This window comes from Parasteatoda tepidariorum, chromosome 1, assembly GCF_043381705.1.
Source record: "Parasteatoda tepidariorum isolate YZ-2023 chromosome 1, CAS_Ptep_4.0, whole genome shotgun sequence".
NCBI lineage: Eukaryota > Metazoa > Arthropoda > Arachnida > Araneae > Theridiidae > Parasteatoda > Parasteatoda tepidariorum.
The window spans coordinates 53,714,527-53,731,600 of record NC_092204.1 but is presented as its reverse complement, the minus strand read 5'-3'; the positions used below and the strand labels follow the sequence as shown (position 1 = coordinate 53,731,600).

The 17,074-nt window shown below is 27.6% G+C and overlaps 1 protein-coding gene across 1 annotated transcript in view; it reads left to right on the top strand.

The window, feature by feature from the left end:
- The window catches only part of LOC107447937 (Ras GTPase-activating protein raskol), a gene marked incomplete in the record, with an annotated part of 312,540 nt that overhangs the window by 86,073 nt on the left and 209,393 nt on the right, over positions 1–17,074 (top strand). Inside the window, 1 exon segment of the mRNA XM_043040826.2 lies at positions 9,369–9,511. Within this exon segment, the coding sequence (XP_042896760.1) occupies positions 9,369–9,511 (143 nt within the window).

Genomic DNA, 17,074 nt, shown 5'->3' with positions numbered 1-17,074 from the left:
TCTTTTATACATTTACTTCTTTTCTATAGATAGAATTATATAGATACTAATTCCCTATCAAGTCCCAAATTAATGTTTTGGAACATTTTATTATTACATTTACTTCTTTTCTATAGATAGAATTATATAGATACTAATTCCCTATCAAGTCACAAATTAATGTTTTGGAACATTTTATTATTACATTTACTTCTTTTNTGTGATATCATACTGTCCAAATAAATAATTAGACCAACAAAAGAACGTCTTTTCTTTCCAGCCGCTACGTGCGAACTCTCGACCTTTATTTACAACATCTACATTTGCTGACAGCGCCATCGCAACATGGAGGCATGACACTAAGTAACCCAATTTTAGTTTTTTTTTTTCTTTCCGGGCTTTAAATGTTTTTTTAAATTTCACAGCTACTTAAGATATCTTTCATAAAGTTTGACAATATTTACATAAAATAATAACAATAATATTAGTCAACTAAGTACATACGTTTTAATTTTAAAAAAATATGAAAGAATAAAGATAGAATTAAAGTAAAATCTGTCTCTAGGTCAACTTTAAAAATAACTCATTTTTGCACGTTATTTTAATGCGTGTTGTGAAACTTGGTTTTTTAATAATTACTATTCAAAAATGCTTATTATCTAAGCAGCATAACAATAATATATTTAGAGGTTACTAAGTTTAATTGTTCGAAGCTGGTCTTCCATTCATCGTGCGTGTAAGATGATTCTCAAATAGCGATTTATCTTCTTTAAATCTCAATTTTTATATTCAGCGTTTCTGTATTATCAGATAGTTTATATTGAAGCCGTCACCTGAAATTACAAGCATGGCCATCAATAGCTGTGAGTGGCAGGTGGCAAAAATATATACAACAGCTGCCAAACCTTATACATCCTTTTGACCTTGGAATCTCAATATATCTTTACTTCCCTCGCATATATTCAAATTACGTTGGAGTCGATATATGAATTTTGAAGAATAGATGGAGAGTTAAACGACATGCGGGGGTGAACCATTGTGAAGTGTTTATTTCTGAAACCTCAAATTTATAATGAGTTTGTGGTTTTGTTACGTCTTTGTATTTCTTTCTTTTTTTATGTAAATTGAAAAAGGTCAAAGTGATCAAATCCTCCAAACATTTCCTATTTGTCAATATTTCATAGAAATAAATTTAGATCTAGAAGAAACAACGTTGAAATTTCTCTAATTTAGAAAATCTATTATTGATACGTTTCTGAATACTATTTTTCGGATTTCATATTTTATTACAAAAATAATTTCGATAACCTAACATATTTTATTAGTAAATATTAGACTATTTTTTATAAGTAAAAATATTCTTTTGCTTGTAATTAAAGCATCAGGAAAAAAAATTATTGTACAAAAAAAATCTATCTACGTCAAAAGCGTAACATACGATATCATCAAAAAGAAGGAAAAAAAAAGCCTTTTGTGAAAAAAAAATTTTTATTTCAGAATCTATTATCCCGACTAAAATTCTAAATTAGTGTTTAATCCTTCGTTGTAGGTTCTTAGTGTTTCTTTTGGAAAAATTCTGTTTTTATCCCGCTGATTTTAGGACATAAAATAAATAAATAAAATTTAAAAAAAATGTTTTTGAAGAATCCATTGCATTAAAAATAAATATATTTATTTCTAAAAATGTGTGTCAGTTTATGTTACTGTTCGAATAATAATTTCTAACAGTTCTGAAAATTATAATCTTAGAGAATTTTAGAAACTTTAAAAATTTTCAAATCTTTTTTAACAACTTGTAAACTTAAATACTTAATAAATTTTCTAATTATTTATTTGCAGTTCTTGCCAATTTTTATAATAGAAACCATGCATGTAATTTTTTTCTTTTGTGTAGGATCATGATATGATGTGTAAGATTGCTGTATCATCTGTATAGATTGCTATTTTTCAGTTTATACGAGTATAACCTTGAATGAATTATTTTCAATGCTAAAACTTTTTGAATTTCTACTGTTTCTATTAAAAAAAATGTTTTCAAATAAACATTTCACAAAACAAAATCTAAAAGAAAATTAAAGATTACTTTTTTTGTTGTTTTGCTTCGAATTTTGCAAGCTTTTCTAATTTTCTAATATGTATTTACAAGCATACGTCTATCTAAAACTCAGTTAACGAGCAGTTTTTGAAAAATCTTTTGCAATGCGCCGATTTGTTTCCGCTGTAACTCGAAAGCCGTTAATATGCACAGCTAATCTGCTAAATAACTGATTTGCTCCATTAAAGTACGAAACGGAGATTTCTCCGTATTTTACCTAAATAATATGCACATTAATGGCTTCCGTATATCGCTAAGGCTCAAAAGTTTATTTCTGTCCTTGTTTTATTATTCTCATTTTGTTCTCTTAAGTTAAATTCTCATTTAATTATAATAATGTTTTAAACTGATGCTTTGTGTTGTAATTATTTAATTTATTCATGATTTCTAGCAATTAATTTGTTGATTCTATTAACTTCAGATATCGAATATATAACATGTTAATTCAAGAGTACAGAATCGTTGCCGCTATTCTAGTAAAGATCTAATTTTCACTTTAACGTATGCAGATATTAACGAGTAAGAAATGAAACAATTTTCGGTACTTGAATGAATCACCCTAGTTAATTCGCATATTATCGAGACAATCTACAGAATTACTGATTTTCGTTCTTTTAAGAATCACCCTTGTTAATTGTGCTTATTATTGAGGTAATCTGCAGAATAACTGATTTTTGCCCTTTAACGGTATTATAAGTAATTTTTAAACTCGTTATTGTAAGAATACGCTTCATAATTTTTGTAATTATCTTTTAGAATTGTAGTAATTTTTTTTTGAATTTAGTAAATTTTTGTAATTATCTTTTAGAATTTTAGTAATTTTTTTTAAAATTTAGTAAATTTTTGTAATTATCTTTCAGAATTTTAGTAATTTTCTTTCTAGAATTTAGTAAATTTTTGTAATTATATTTTAGAATTTTAGTAAATTTTTTTAAGAATTTAGTAAATTTTTGTAATTATCTTTTAGAAATCCAAATATAGTAAGTTTTTAAGAGTTAAATAAAACGCTTCTAGTTATTTTTCGTATTAAATACAAACATTTTTTACATTATTGTAAATTTTTAGACAAATATTAATAAAATACTATCGTTTTACACGAGCTTGTTTACTTTTCATGTGTTGTATACTTATAAAATAGATAAAAGTAAAAAAAAATATTTTGAAATGTATTTATTGTCATTTAATTTATTTGTTTTTGAAAACAATTCGGTGGCAACGTTTTTTCCCCTTTTCGAAGCGACGTTACTTTTTAAAGCTTCCCAAGACTAAAATATTAAAGAAAAAAATGGGCATATTTTTTATGCATTTTTCCAACGCCCTCTTGACTTGAGTACCACGAATTTAACTATTCTCTTTATTGATGCATGGATGCTCTTCATCTTCTAAAATTATCTAAAAAACATATTCCAATAAAAGAAACATTGGGTAAGGATATGTCACAAAACCACAGCGTGTAAACAGTAATATGTTCAGATGTTTTGTTTCTTTAGAATCATTGTTGTATTTCAATGGATTATGTTAATGCTCTCGATATGACATCACATAGTCTTGTGAAACTTCCGCTTTTTGTATTGTTTCATGAGATATATGTCTGGAATTTGAAGATTTTTTTTATTGTTAACTGTAAGAAAAACACGTTTTTACCTGTTGGGGCTATTACGTCATGTTATTTATTCGTCAGTACTTTATTTATCTATTTAGGGCACTATATATACATAACATAGAGAAAACATGGAAAATAACATAATAAAAGAGAAGAAAAATTATTGAAATAAAATATTTTTAAAAATATTTTTAACTTATTTTATGAGTTCTATATACTTGCAGCTTATGCAAAGTAAACGCTACATATAGCGCTATTTGGGGTATTCACCTTAACGCTACATTTTGTTTTGCTGCGCAATAAAAATAACACATAGAAACTTGAAATTTTGGAGGTGTATAAAAAAAGTACACAAAGAGTACTATGGAACAAGCAAAAAAAGATTCGATTATTAATTCGATAACTATCAGCTGTTAACCTTTAGTCCAATCTACTATTACCCAGTGTTCACTTTTTTTCTGCTTTAAATACTTACTGTTTAACTAATGATATAAAAATTACATTCCCTTTTTTTTATAATCTCGCTTTTAACTTGAAGACAAGAGTAACAAAAAAATTCATAAAATAGAATAATAAAAGAAAGAGGTTTTGTGTTGCCTGATATAACGCTTAACATTTATATCAAAATTTTTAAAAATATGTAAGAGACAAGAGAGATAGATGAAAAAACTGTTTTAATTTGAACTGTTACTCAATATCAGGTTATCATTACATATTGTTAACAAGTAAAATTATTTCTCATATATTACTTCTTTTTGGGATACTAATACTTTATTCCTAAGCTTTATAAATTTTTTCAAGTACTGTACAAAATTGTTTCTCAAAAATAAGTAAACGTTTATTTTGTTGCGATCAACATATTAAAACAATTAATAATTGTGTTAACATGAAATTATAATTACACGTTATGAAAGAAAATGTATCTTTTTATTTTTTTTTTTTTTTTTTTTTTTTTGAAAAATGAGGATTTAGGATAAAAAATAGCATTGAAGAGTGCAAGGCAACTACAATTGGATAAGCGGTGCCTCCTAGTTTTGTAAATGACAGCTAAAAATTACAAATGTAAACAAATCTTAGCTCACTCATTTTTTGATTGACCGTCTCAGAAATTTTCAAAAATATTGGGCCAAAATCGTAATCATTACAGTTACCCAAAAATTGGCATAACTTAGATACTTTATTATACAACAAAACACAACAAAAAAAATAGAACAATTCGATTACAGTTTCCAATAAGATGCATATTTCAAGCGTTATGTGTTTCTATCAGGAAGAATTTATAGTTCTTAATAAAAAAAATGAAGAGAGTCGTCATTTGGACACTTTGGACACGCAGTTCATTTTTACAATAACAATACTTTTTTTCCACTCAATAAACGGAAAGTGAAACGTCGTAAAATAACCATTTCACTATACACATCATTTAAAAACGAGGCTAGAAAAAGAATAACCTTGTCATGGGCTATAAAGTTAAAAGTTTGACGTTTAACTCAATAAAGCGTCCAATGGCCTCACAGGAAAACACTTTAATCACTAATATGCGTGTACAAAATGAACTATATGTTATGTTGTCTATTTATAAATATTTGTATTAAAATTATTAAAATTATTATTATTATTTTTTTTACTAATTTAAAAAAATGGGCCTTACATATGGTTTTAATTTGTAATTTCATAATTTATTTTAATGACTTAATTTAAATTTTTTGATAAAAAGCTGTTAAAAGTTTACTTTTACTTTACAATTTCAAATTATTGATCATAAAGTGCATTATAATAATACCAACATCATAATATAATGTTCAGTAATCACTGTCCTTAATATATATTTTTGAAATACTTTTTATAGTTAAATCAATAAATTATACTGACTCATTAGTGGTCGCAAACTAATATTTAAACTAGGAAAAAACTATAACACTATATCTGACGAATCATTATTGATATAAGCTAAATAAAAGAGAGAACATCAAAACCTGTTTTGATTGCAGGAAGAAGTCTCTAAAAATGTCAGGTTTTTAAGCTTTTAATCCTGCTTTTTTTAAATAGCAATTCGTCAGATAAGGATTTTTTTTCTGAGCTTTATTGCACTGTAAAAATATGGTTACTAAATTTCACCAAAATTTCTCCACCTAAGTGCTTCAGTTATGATCACTGAGCTTTTTGGTGTTTCCATAGGGCTAGAAACACAGTAAGTTTTACCACATTCTAATAATTTTGACCATATTTTTTTTTCTCAGAGTGTAAATGAAAAGCATGTGATTTGCTAAACCCTTATATTCTATTGTACCGACAGCTCTCAAAGTGGACTTAGACGATAAACCAGGTTTAAGGTATTATATGCGATGAACGAAGAATTATATTTGTCCTTTAAAAACGACCTTGAAATTTTAAACTTCTGATGATAAATCATAAAACTTATCTTAACGGAGTGATCTTTACGAACGATAAGGCCTTCAACTATCACCTCAGAAATAAAATGGCATATTTTGTTTTCGAATTAAAAACTATTTCGTCAATGAGTCTCTTACTCTTCAAAATAATGTAATCATTTTTTGTTTGATAAATCAGTTATAAAATGTGTAATCAGCTATACAAAATACTTCTATTAAAATACCCATGCATCCGTGCTTTTATTAAATGCGAAACTTTTGTGAACAAAAGTTACGCATGAAAACGTATCAGGGACCGCTGACCCGGGGGGGGGAGAGCTTTTGCCCCCTCACATTTAATAAATAAGGGAATGGAATACTTTTTAAGATTAAAATATTTTCACTCAATATTTCTGTAATTAAATTTGCAGTAAATAAATAGATAATTTTTTTGTGTGTAAAGAAAAAGTTTAAATAGCGGCTTTCTAAGAAAATGTGAGAGGTGCGAGGATTCTCGCATTTTCTTAGAAATTAGAAATCATTTTCTTAGAATTTCACATTTCCTTGGTGAAAACTGCTACGAAATCATCCCTTACTCATCCTTCCGCTAAGGAAATATACGTCCCTATTGCTGACAGATGGGGAAAGTCCTGGTTTCAAATGTCTCAGCGAATATAATTAAAAAGAAGTGAAACGGTATGAAAAAAATACCGTTAAATAAGATAAAATAAAAAATTTACAGATATGACAAGTACCGGCACTTTGGCTGTATCATCCGTAAAATCCATTATTATCCTAAAAATATTTATTTAATTACAGTGATTCAGTGAATTTACGGTAATTGTTACTGTAAAAATTACTGTATATCAGATTTTTGTTCTGTAACCTGTCCCAGTAAATATGGATTTTTCGGTAAAAAGTACCTGAGTGCCGGTATTTTTTATGTTTTATAGTATGTTTATCGTATGTCTTATCGTATATCGTGTGTTTCGTATCGTATATGTATATCGTATCGTATATGTATATCGTATTGTATACGATCTATCGTATGTTTTATCGTATACGAATTTTTATCGTATACGAATTTTTATCGTATCGTATCGTATGTAGAATTTTTACAGTGTAATCACGTCTTTTAAAACTGAAATATACTACAATTAAATATATATAACATATAAAATTTTCGTATGAACCATATCTGCAAGTTACTTACCACACAATTTCATTAATGAATGACTTTACTATTAACTAACGAATAATTGTAAACTATTTAAAATTATTCAAATTTTTATTTTATTTTAGTGATGAAATATACACGAATTATAATTGAAAATCTGTACATATTGTACAGAAAAGTTTCATATAAATTACACACGGTCATCGAATTTCTACAATGAATGACGCATTCTCTGAGGCTATGTTAATAATTCTTTTTAAAAAACCTGTCTTATAGTTTCGTACTAGATTCCTGGACTATTTATAAAAAGCAATTTACAAATGTTTCATAATTACCTCATTCATTATGTGAGCTATTTTAATGATTACGCTAAGGTTTTTAATTTAGATTTTAGAGGTGAACTATGCATGAACTGATATTAGAAATATATAGCGCAAGAAACGCAAAAGCTGTGCCTTACCTAACTTAAACATCTTTTTCAACTACATCCGATAGTCGAAATTACACTCCAGCTAGGTGACTTTTGTAATATTTGTTAGTTACCAAAACGTTCCAAAAATGTATAAAGAAAACAGAAACAACACAGCAATATTATATTTTCAACCAACTTATTACAAGATTCGAAAATTTCAGCAATATGTATTCTGGCATTATATTGTAGATTCTAACTATGTATTGGGTACGTGCTACTTATCACATGGTTGTGCCTAATCACGTGGCATGACGTCACATGGCAGTTTAAGGCTTGGGTCTATCAACTCGTTGAATCAATTTTCAGATCAGATTTAATTGGATACCTGCCAGTGACGTTACACGTGTGTGTCAAGTCTGATTGGCTGACCCACGCGTGACGTCGCTAGAAAGTATTCAATTATGACATCATGCGTACTACAAAGCTACGGGCGTAATCATTAATTTTTCTAGCAATTAGCTTTTATTATTCAGAAATTCACTTGATTTTAAAAAACAATCATACTAGATTTAGTGTGTTATACTTCGCCAACATTATTTGTACTGCTCATTGAAAGTTGAAAATATTAGAATTTTGCTCATAATTTATTTATTTTTTAATAGTTCAGAAATAAGGATAGCGTAAGGGGAAAGTTTCAGAAAAGGAATAGTAATTTAGTGTTAGGAAAAAAAAATTTTCTTTTTGTTGTAATTATCATTTTTATTTTTACACTTTATCAAAATCTCTGATATTTAGCTTTTTTTTACCAAAATTCTATTTTTCATTTCTATTAAAATTATCAAAAATTTGGTACATGGTGTATAATAGAATTTTCACATGAATTTTTATAAAATTATTGAAGGATTTTCTCCAGCAAAATTATTTTAGCTTGTACCTGTTGGATAGTTTTTTTTTAAATTTTATTTATTATCAGCCTTTCAACTCGTTGCTATTCTAAGTTTTAACTAAATTGGTTTAAAAAAATTACACATTTATTTCATAATATTTAAGCAGATGGCAGCACCATTACTTTCATTAAACTACTTTTAAAACTATTGTTATGCAGGTTTAAAAAATTTTTTAACTTTAATCATTTTTTATGGTGTTATTAATTTAACTAAACTCTTAATTTCTACTATTAAATTTAAGAGTATACGAAAAGGCATGTATAAATCTAATTATAATCATTAATGTTACTATTGCACAGTTTTAAATCAACACTTATTTGAATAATTATTTAAATCACTAATGAGTTACATTATTTATTTATATGAAAAATTTTCTTTTTTTTATTTTGTCAGCTGTTCTAAAACATATTTCAGTTAAATTTAGGAATTAAAGCTATAAAATCTCTTAAGATCTTTAAAACCATCTAACTATTTTAATATATAGCATTTAGTAAATAATATAAATATTGATACTCAGAACCAGAACGTATTGCTATTTTATTGAGAGAAAAAAAAAGAATGATGAATGAAAAAGAAGGGAAAAAAACGGCTGAAAAAGAAAAAGAAATTTTATACTGTTACTGTAATTTAATTCATGACTGAAAAACTGTTTTCATTTAGTTATGCGCCTAACTTCTGTGTCGTATTTAATATCCGCTTTATTAAAATTTTCTGTGATAAAAATTCAAATGTCAAGATTAAGTAATATTCAATTTTAAGTAATTTTCTTTTCTTTTCTTTTAGACAAGGAGGCTCTGGTAGGACGACTGAAAAACAATAGATGGCGCCAGCAAGCAAAATCTCAACCGATTGCTTGGAAACCATATTATTGTGTACTTCTCCAAGATGATAGAAGTTTTACACACTTCCCAACCGAGGAAATGAGTGTAAGATTATAAAACAAATTTTTTACAGTTTCTATGAATGAATTCTATTTTTATTGAAATTATTGCTCTAAAAATTAGTTTTCTTTTAAAAAAATATCTTGCAAAACTATAACTGTGAAGTCCTAAAAGTTTATAGAATAATAATAATAATAAAAGCATGCAGTACTTATGCATTCAATATTTTTTAAATAAAAATAAAATTGATCTTATTTATTATCTGTTTTTGTTGGTCTTGCTACCCATCAGTTGTTGCAATTCAATTAATTTTATTTTTCTTAATTGAATGGAAAAAATAAGGAAAAAAGTAAGGAAATTTGATGAAATTAATTTCTTAGGCGATAAATAAGTTGAAGAATTATTTTTAGTTAGTTTTTTATTGTTTGAGAAATCACTACATTTCTCATAGTTAAAAGAATTCATAGTAAGTTGTCAAAATGATTGAAAATTCCATCTTGAAAACAAAGCGTACCTGAGCAATTACGTGGTTCTCTTGTTTTTACTGAATGCTTTCTTACAAAATTGCTAACTTGAAAAATGAAAGCTCAACAGCCCCTAATTTTTTTTACTTTAAGGAAATTACAAAACTATTTAAAGGAACTAAATTAACTCGTAGAAAGGCAGAGTAACGTAAAGTTGAATTATCGGGAATGCGAAATTAAACTGAAATTTATGTATTCGAATCCAATCAGGCCATTAAACGCCAGGTTCGGTGGAAATATGCAGAAATAAAAAAATTGTCTCAATTCTTCGCTTGTCTTTTCTGCTTTTTCAAAAGCTGAGTTGTTTCTAAAATTTTGATAATTGAAAAAAGAATTTTTTTTTTTTACTCTATTTGTTTAAACTTAAATTTATAGAGCCAGTCCATTTGATTTCTTAAATCCATAATTAATCCATAAAATCCATAATCCTAACACAATAGTTGAAATTTAAAAAAAAAAATCGTTGCATTACTAGTTTATAAAATAAAAACAAATATTTCTTTATTTTACTATTCCATCCTTGAATTACATTTGGAAAATAATAATATACTTATGATTGCTGTGTTTCAAACACTGATTAACGTAGGAAATAATTGACGTCATTATGTCACCTGCTCAAAACTCGTTTTATATATTTTTCTTGTAGAAAACAAGTATTCATTACTGTTAAAAATAATTATGAAATAAACGGTTTGACGGATAATGTGATTACGCAATCAAAATGTGTCTAGTTTTAAACTCCATTTTATTATAGTTTGATATTCAAAGAGATTTTATTGTGAGCGCTAAGTATTACTCAAATAATTGTTTTACATTCCATTGCGATGAAGATTGAATTTTAATTATTAAATCCCTAAAAATGATTTAATTGCTCTTAACAACATAAAAAAACAAAAAATAAAATCCCTTAGAACTATACAAGAATTCTACATTCTGTATTAAAATCCTTTTTTAATTATTTTGAAACTGTATATACCTATAGAAAATTGTGCTACCCTTAACAGCTTCCTTTAAGATATACCGTTTTTATCTATATTAGCGTATTATATTAATCTTTTTATATTATTCCTTTTCTGTAAATCCTTTTCTTAATTTATTATTCAAAACGAAATGCTTTCTCACACTTTTAAATTCATATATCCTCTAATGTATTTTTGGTTCAAGTATACATTAATTAGCAAAAATTATTCGAATCTTAAAAAGTTCCAAAAATACGATAAAATACGTAAGGGGACCAAACTTTCGACCGCTCTCCTGCCTACATAATTATGTTCATTTTTCTTCGATTGCGTTGCGGCCATCCCCGTAATTAAAGAGTCAAAAAGTCCAATCAATCGGAGAAAAAACATGATAATTCGAAGAAAGAAATTTTTTTAGTCTGAATTTAAAATATCGCCACAAATATTGTAACACATTTAGTGTTAGCTTTTCGAATCAATAAGTTTGCATTTTAGCATGTGAAAATACAATCAGAAGTTATTAAGGTGTTTTCTTTTTTTATTTTGAGCTCTGTAAATCCACCAACATTTTAAATGATCATATCGTGAGTTATTACAATAAATTAACGCAATCAAGTGGATCAATTTATAAATCAAAACGATAAATTTTTCCCGCATTTATATTTTTTACCATTCCATTTAATTATGTCCCGCAGTGGACTGATCGTTAAGACACGGTTCCCAGCAGATCACCGAAGTCAAGCATCACTGGCTGCTGTCAGTATGCGGGTGGGTGTCCACTTGGATCAGTCTGCGTAGGGACCGAGGGTGTGCGGTATTGGCCCTCGTTAAACTGTTCTACCGTAGAGAGCTCGACTTTGGGAGCAGGTCGTCGAGCTACCAAAGCAAGGAAACCATCCCCTCTGCAGAGGATCAGAACTGTGATGGCATGTCTTTGGATCATCCTCAGGGATGTTTTCCAGACCGTCGCCAATAGCCCATTGTGCAGCTCTAGTGCGACGTAAATGAACTACAACAACTTTTCACTTAAATAGTCTGTAAATTTTGCTAAATTCAAATGTTCATTTTACAATATTTTCTGTAAGAAATGTTGTAAAACGGACGATTGCTTGATTTAACAGTGTTATACTAATTTGCTATATAAATCAAAATCACTACACACTTATCAGATTTTTATTAATATTGCTACTCATTTTCGAACGTTTTGTAACTAAGGCATGATGCTTTGAGTATTCATTAGATGTTCTGATTGCTTTAATTTGCCTTTCAAATTTGGAGAAGGGGGAGAAATTTCTATCGTAACGATGTTTTAATAAGGTAAGTATCTCCTTTCCCTGAAGTTTCTGTCAGGCTAGAGTACTCTGTCAACTCGTAAATTATGCTGAATGTCAAGCCTTCACGGGGAAATGCTCTAGTTTAGCGACGAAATTGTGACAAATATCATTAACACTCGTATTACGTATTATAATTATGAATTGATGAGGGTAGAATTTGATAGCTGTGATTCAAAATGGGAATATATTATGAATATTTTGTGAGTTGTTTCTCTAAATGCTAAACTAAGAATTTCTCTTTCCCAATCTTAATTCGTTCAGTCAGAATGTATGTAAAAACAAGCTGCATAAACTCATTGTTTATAGGCATAAATAATTTAAATGCATGCGAATAGTTGTCTCACGCATTATAAATAGATGTGTAGATTATTGACACAAAACAAAGTGGTTAAAATTAGGTTTAAATGTTCCTACACATAAAGTATATGATAAAATTTATTGATTTTAAGTTTATATAATTTAATACTTGTATATCATCAATTCAGAACAATTAATGTTAACTAAGTTTGTTTTTAATATAGGGTGATTTGAAATGACCACCCTAAATACATATAGTATTTCGAATTCTCGTCGAAAATGAATAAAAAAATTGACCCGTTAGAGGCCTCAAGCTAATATTGAATTGAATAACGTAAAATCATAAATTAAAAAAAAAAGACATTGAAATCTATCCAATCTATCAGGAAGGTACGATCCGGTTTTGATGTTTTAACTTCGTCTTCCTTAATAGTGATTTTTCAGATTTCGCTATCATTGTTTTTTTTTTTTTTTTTTTTTTTNTTTTTTTTTTTTTTTTTTTTTTTTTTTTTTTTTTTTTTTTTGAATTTGAGACTTCTAATGTATATGCTTTTATAAATTGAATTTTGCTAAAATTCTCAATAAAAATATATAATAAGGGCTGTTTTTGCAAAACACTTTGTTTGTATAAAATCAATTATAGTTTTATATCATAAATTTGGTAATTAAACATTACTATTTCATTAGAATTACTGCTCAATATCATAATTTAGTCAGTCGTAAATAAAATAAAATATTTCGTTTTAAATCAGAATTTAGGCAATCTAAAACAAGAATAAATGTTTTTTTTATTAAATCAGAATTTAGACTATCTAAAATAAGAAACTTTTCTTATTAAATCAGAATTTAGACAGTCTAAAATACGAGAAAATATTTCTTTAGGAAATTCCATTTTAGATATTCTGAAATAAAAATAAATATTTATATTTAAATCACAATTTAAAATGTCTTAGAATAAATATTTCTTTATTAATTGAGTTTTTTTAGTCAATGCAATTAATAAATTAAATCACAGAAATGTTTGAATAATACGAGCTTTAAGTTGCAAATATGGCAATGTATTTTTTTTACCAAAATTAGCTAATTTTAAAATTTGCCAAATTTGAGTAAAAGCTAAGTAAGAATACCTTGAAGAGAGAAAATTTTGAAAATAGTTAATGAAAAACTTGAATGGAAAGTAAATCAAAACATTGCATTTTAAAACATTGATAAATTTTGAAAACTAAATAACAATAACCAACTAATTAATAAATTTCAACTAATTAATAAATTTACAAAACAAAACTTTTAAGCATTTTTTCTTCTTTAAGATAATTTTTTGAAAAATTAAAACAGCTAATAGCTTTATGAAACAACTGTCCTTTCAAATATTATATTTTTCAAACTTCTAAGTTGATAAAAGTTTACTATTCATTTGTCTTGATAGAATTTATATGTTTTTTTTTTTTAAATAAAGTCTTATAAATGTTTGCATTTATGGAAAAAACCTGAAAATTTAAACATCAGAAAAACATTTTTACAAACATATAAAAATTATTATATGCTTTTGGTATATAGAAAATTATTTCTAAGACATAAATGGAACATTTTGTTTAATGTGTGGCATAGATTTATAAGAACCTTACTTGTTGATTTTAGAATACGTCTTTCTAGAAATTAGTATCAATACGTAAAATGTAACGTTTGTGGAATGTGAATGCAACATTTAGTGTCCTTTTTGAGATAGTTTAATAAAGTCCCTGCTTGTTAGTTTTAGAAGACGTACCTACAAATCTTAAAAACTTTTTATGTAACGGGCCATTCTATGCTACATGGGCGAGTATGATAAAAATCATGCATGTTCTTAGAATTCATTCTTATCATTAGTTGTACCAACAAAGGTTTAAAATTGTTTCTGAAACATAAATAAGCATTATATTTTCTATATGGGAGAGTCTCAGAAAAACTATGCATGTTGTATTTGGTATACATTCTTATTATTTGTACCAACAAAAGTTAAAATTTGTTTTCGAAACATAAATGGGATATTTCATGCTACGTGAGACAGTTTCATAAAACCATATATGTTGGCTTTAGAATATATTCTTATCATAAGGTGCGCGAGCATAGGTTGAAAAAATTTTCTGGGCCATTTTGTTCATGCGAACCTTAAATGTCGATTTTAGAATACATTCTTGTATATTTTGCAAAAAATTTTCAGTTCGCTTAAATAGTTAACGGACGTAGCGAAATGCGCAAAACGTGTAATTAACATTAACCCTGTGACGCACAATTTTTATTAAACATATTTTTCATACTTTTTTCATTATTTTGTATTAATTTAGGTAAAAATTAGTGAAAAATATTATAATTAACGTTTGAATAATTTATGTTAATGAAATACAGCATGAAGCACCAATGTCTTTTTCCTGCTTTTAAGGTAAAATCTTTCACACACGGCTCCCTTACAAACAATAACTTTTCAAAATTGCATTTATTTAGAGCCGAGAGAAACAGTTATTCACGAAGGAATTTTTTTTCTTCTAAAATCAATTATTAATAATTTTTTAAATATGAATAAAAAAATTTAAAAATTCTATTCCTTTTTCTTTCTTTTTTTTCTTTTTTATTTTTATTTTATATATTATAAATATAATTGCGATAATCTAACAAATTTTTTTTAGTAATTGACAGTCTTTTATAATTAAAAAATAGCAAAAATTATCTTTGCTCGTAACTAGAGCAGCAGAAAAAAAAAATATGTAAAAGGGACACCCTTGTCCCATCTGCGTCAAAGGTTTAGAAGGTCCAAACTTTCAACCGCTCTACTGACTAAACTATTAGAACCATATTTCCTAGATTACGGTTATTCCCCGTAATTTTAGGGCCAGAAACCTGATTTAGTAACTTAAATACCATTTACCCTATTTAATTAACTTATTTAAGGTGAGTCTTAGAACGTAAAAATCCAATCATAAGATCAAAAGTGATTCAGTGTGTTCTCTTTTTTTTCTTGCGCATTGTATATCTATCTTCAATTCAATTAAACTCTTCATAACCTGATTGAACTTACGCCAAGTCTTGATCAAATTCTTTTTAAATTCTTATCCTCTAGTTTTAGGTTCCAGCCCGTGAAATTTCTTCTCACGCTTATAAAGGATCTCTAATTCAATCAGAACTGGCAAAAAGCCGTCATTTGTCTTTAATATGACATGTATCTTGACTTATGCGATCTCGATTAGATATTAACCACTTATCTATTTCATGCCGTAACAACTTCCTTTCCCATAACTCGCTCTGATGAGTTAATCCCATGCTTCTCTACAGTGTTTGTTCAAAGGAATGATTTACATTTTAAAGTGGTTCCATCTTTGGCGTGTGTCGCATTTAGTTTTGAAGGAAAAGAAAGATGCCGACTTCAAAGAGACTTACTCCATTCTACCGCCGCATCTTTCTGTAGAATAAGATGGGTTAAATAAATCAAGATATCATTTCGAGGATTTTATTTCCGCTTTTTATTTCATTTCACCATCTCATGGATGAAGTTATCTGTTGTATTTTTCAGCATGTGTTTTTCGGAAAATCGTTTAGTTACTGTGACTTTTCTTGACAATTTTGTTCATTTAATGATTTTTTAAGATTCTGAATTATTTCAGGTTAAAAGTTCCTTTTACTTTTTATTAACAGTTGTTTTTTCAAGCTGTTGATAATCAAACACAATAGCCAGTAGTAGGCAATTCCGATTTCAATCCTTCTCTGTTTGTAGATATAGTGGTGTCCATCATGAAAATTGACACTTGCGAGCAGTCTCAATCAGAAAAAGATACAACAGAATATAATAAAACATCCAAGATGGAATCCAGTTACTGATTTTAACATAGGGTACGGAGTATCTAGCACGAAGAGCTATCTGCTCTTTCATCTAATTTGAATAATATAAAATGAGGGAAGAAGGGGGTGAGAAGCGTTCGAAAAGCGAATAAACGATAATATAAAAAGATACATGGTAAGATAAAGAAAATAACAATTTAAAATATACAAAAAATAATCTGGGATAAACAAAGGTTATTTACGAAATTTACATACATGCAAAATTTCTGGAAAAGTGAAAAACTCAAATATCATCTCGAATTCCTGCATCACTCCCTCGCCTTCCCCCTTTCAGAAGGGCTTGAACGGTGCGGAGTAATACAGTTCATCTTGGTGTGCACTGATTAAGTTAATTTGAGGGATTAAAGCAATTAGATAAAACTCCCATCACTAAAAAAAGAGAGGCAGTGGCAGGACTGAATTTGAAATTTTTCTCAATTAATTCAAAATTGAAAATTTTGTTGAAATCACACTTTGTGCAGCTTGTAGCATCCCTAAAGAAGGATGCGTTTAATCTTTGTAGATAGTTATCAAGCTTATCAATTTTCAGATCATTACGTAACGTATTGTTTCTTACGAACCAGGGTGCACCTGTTATTCTTCTTAGAGTTTTATTCACCAAGTCTAAGGAGTTTTTTTAATTTT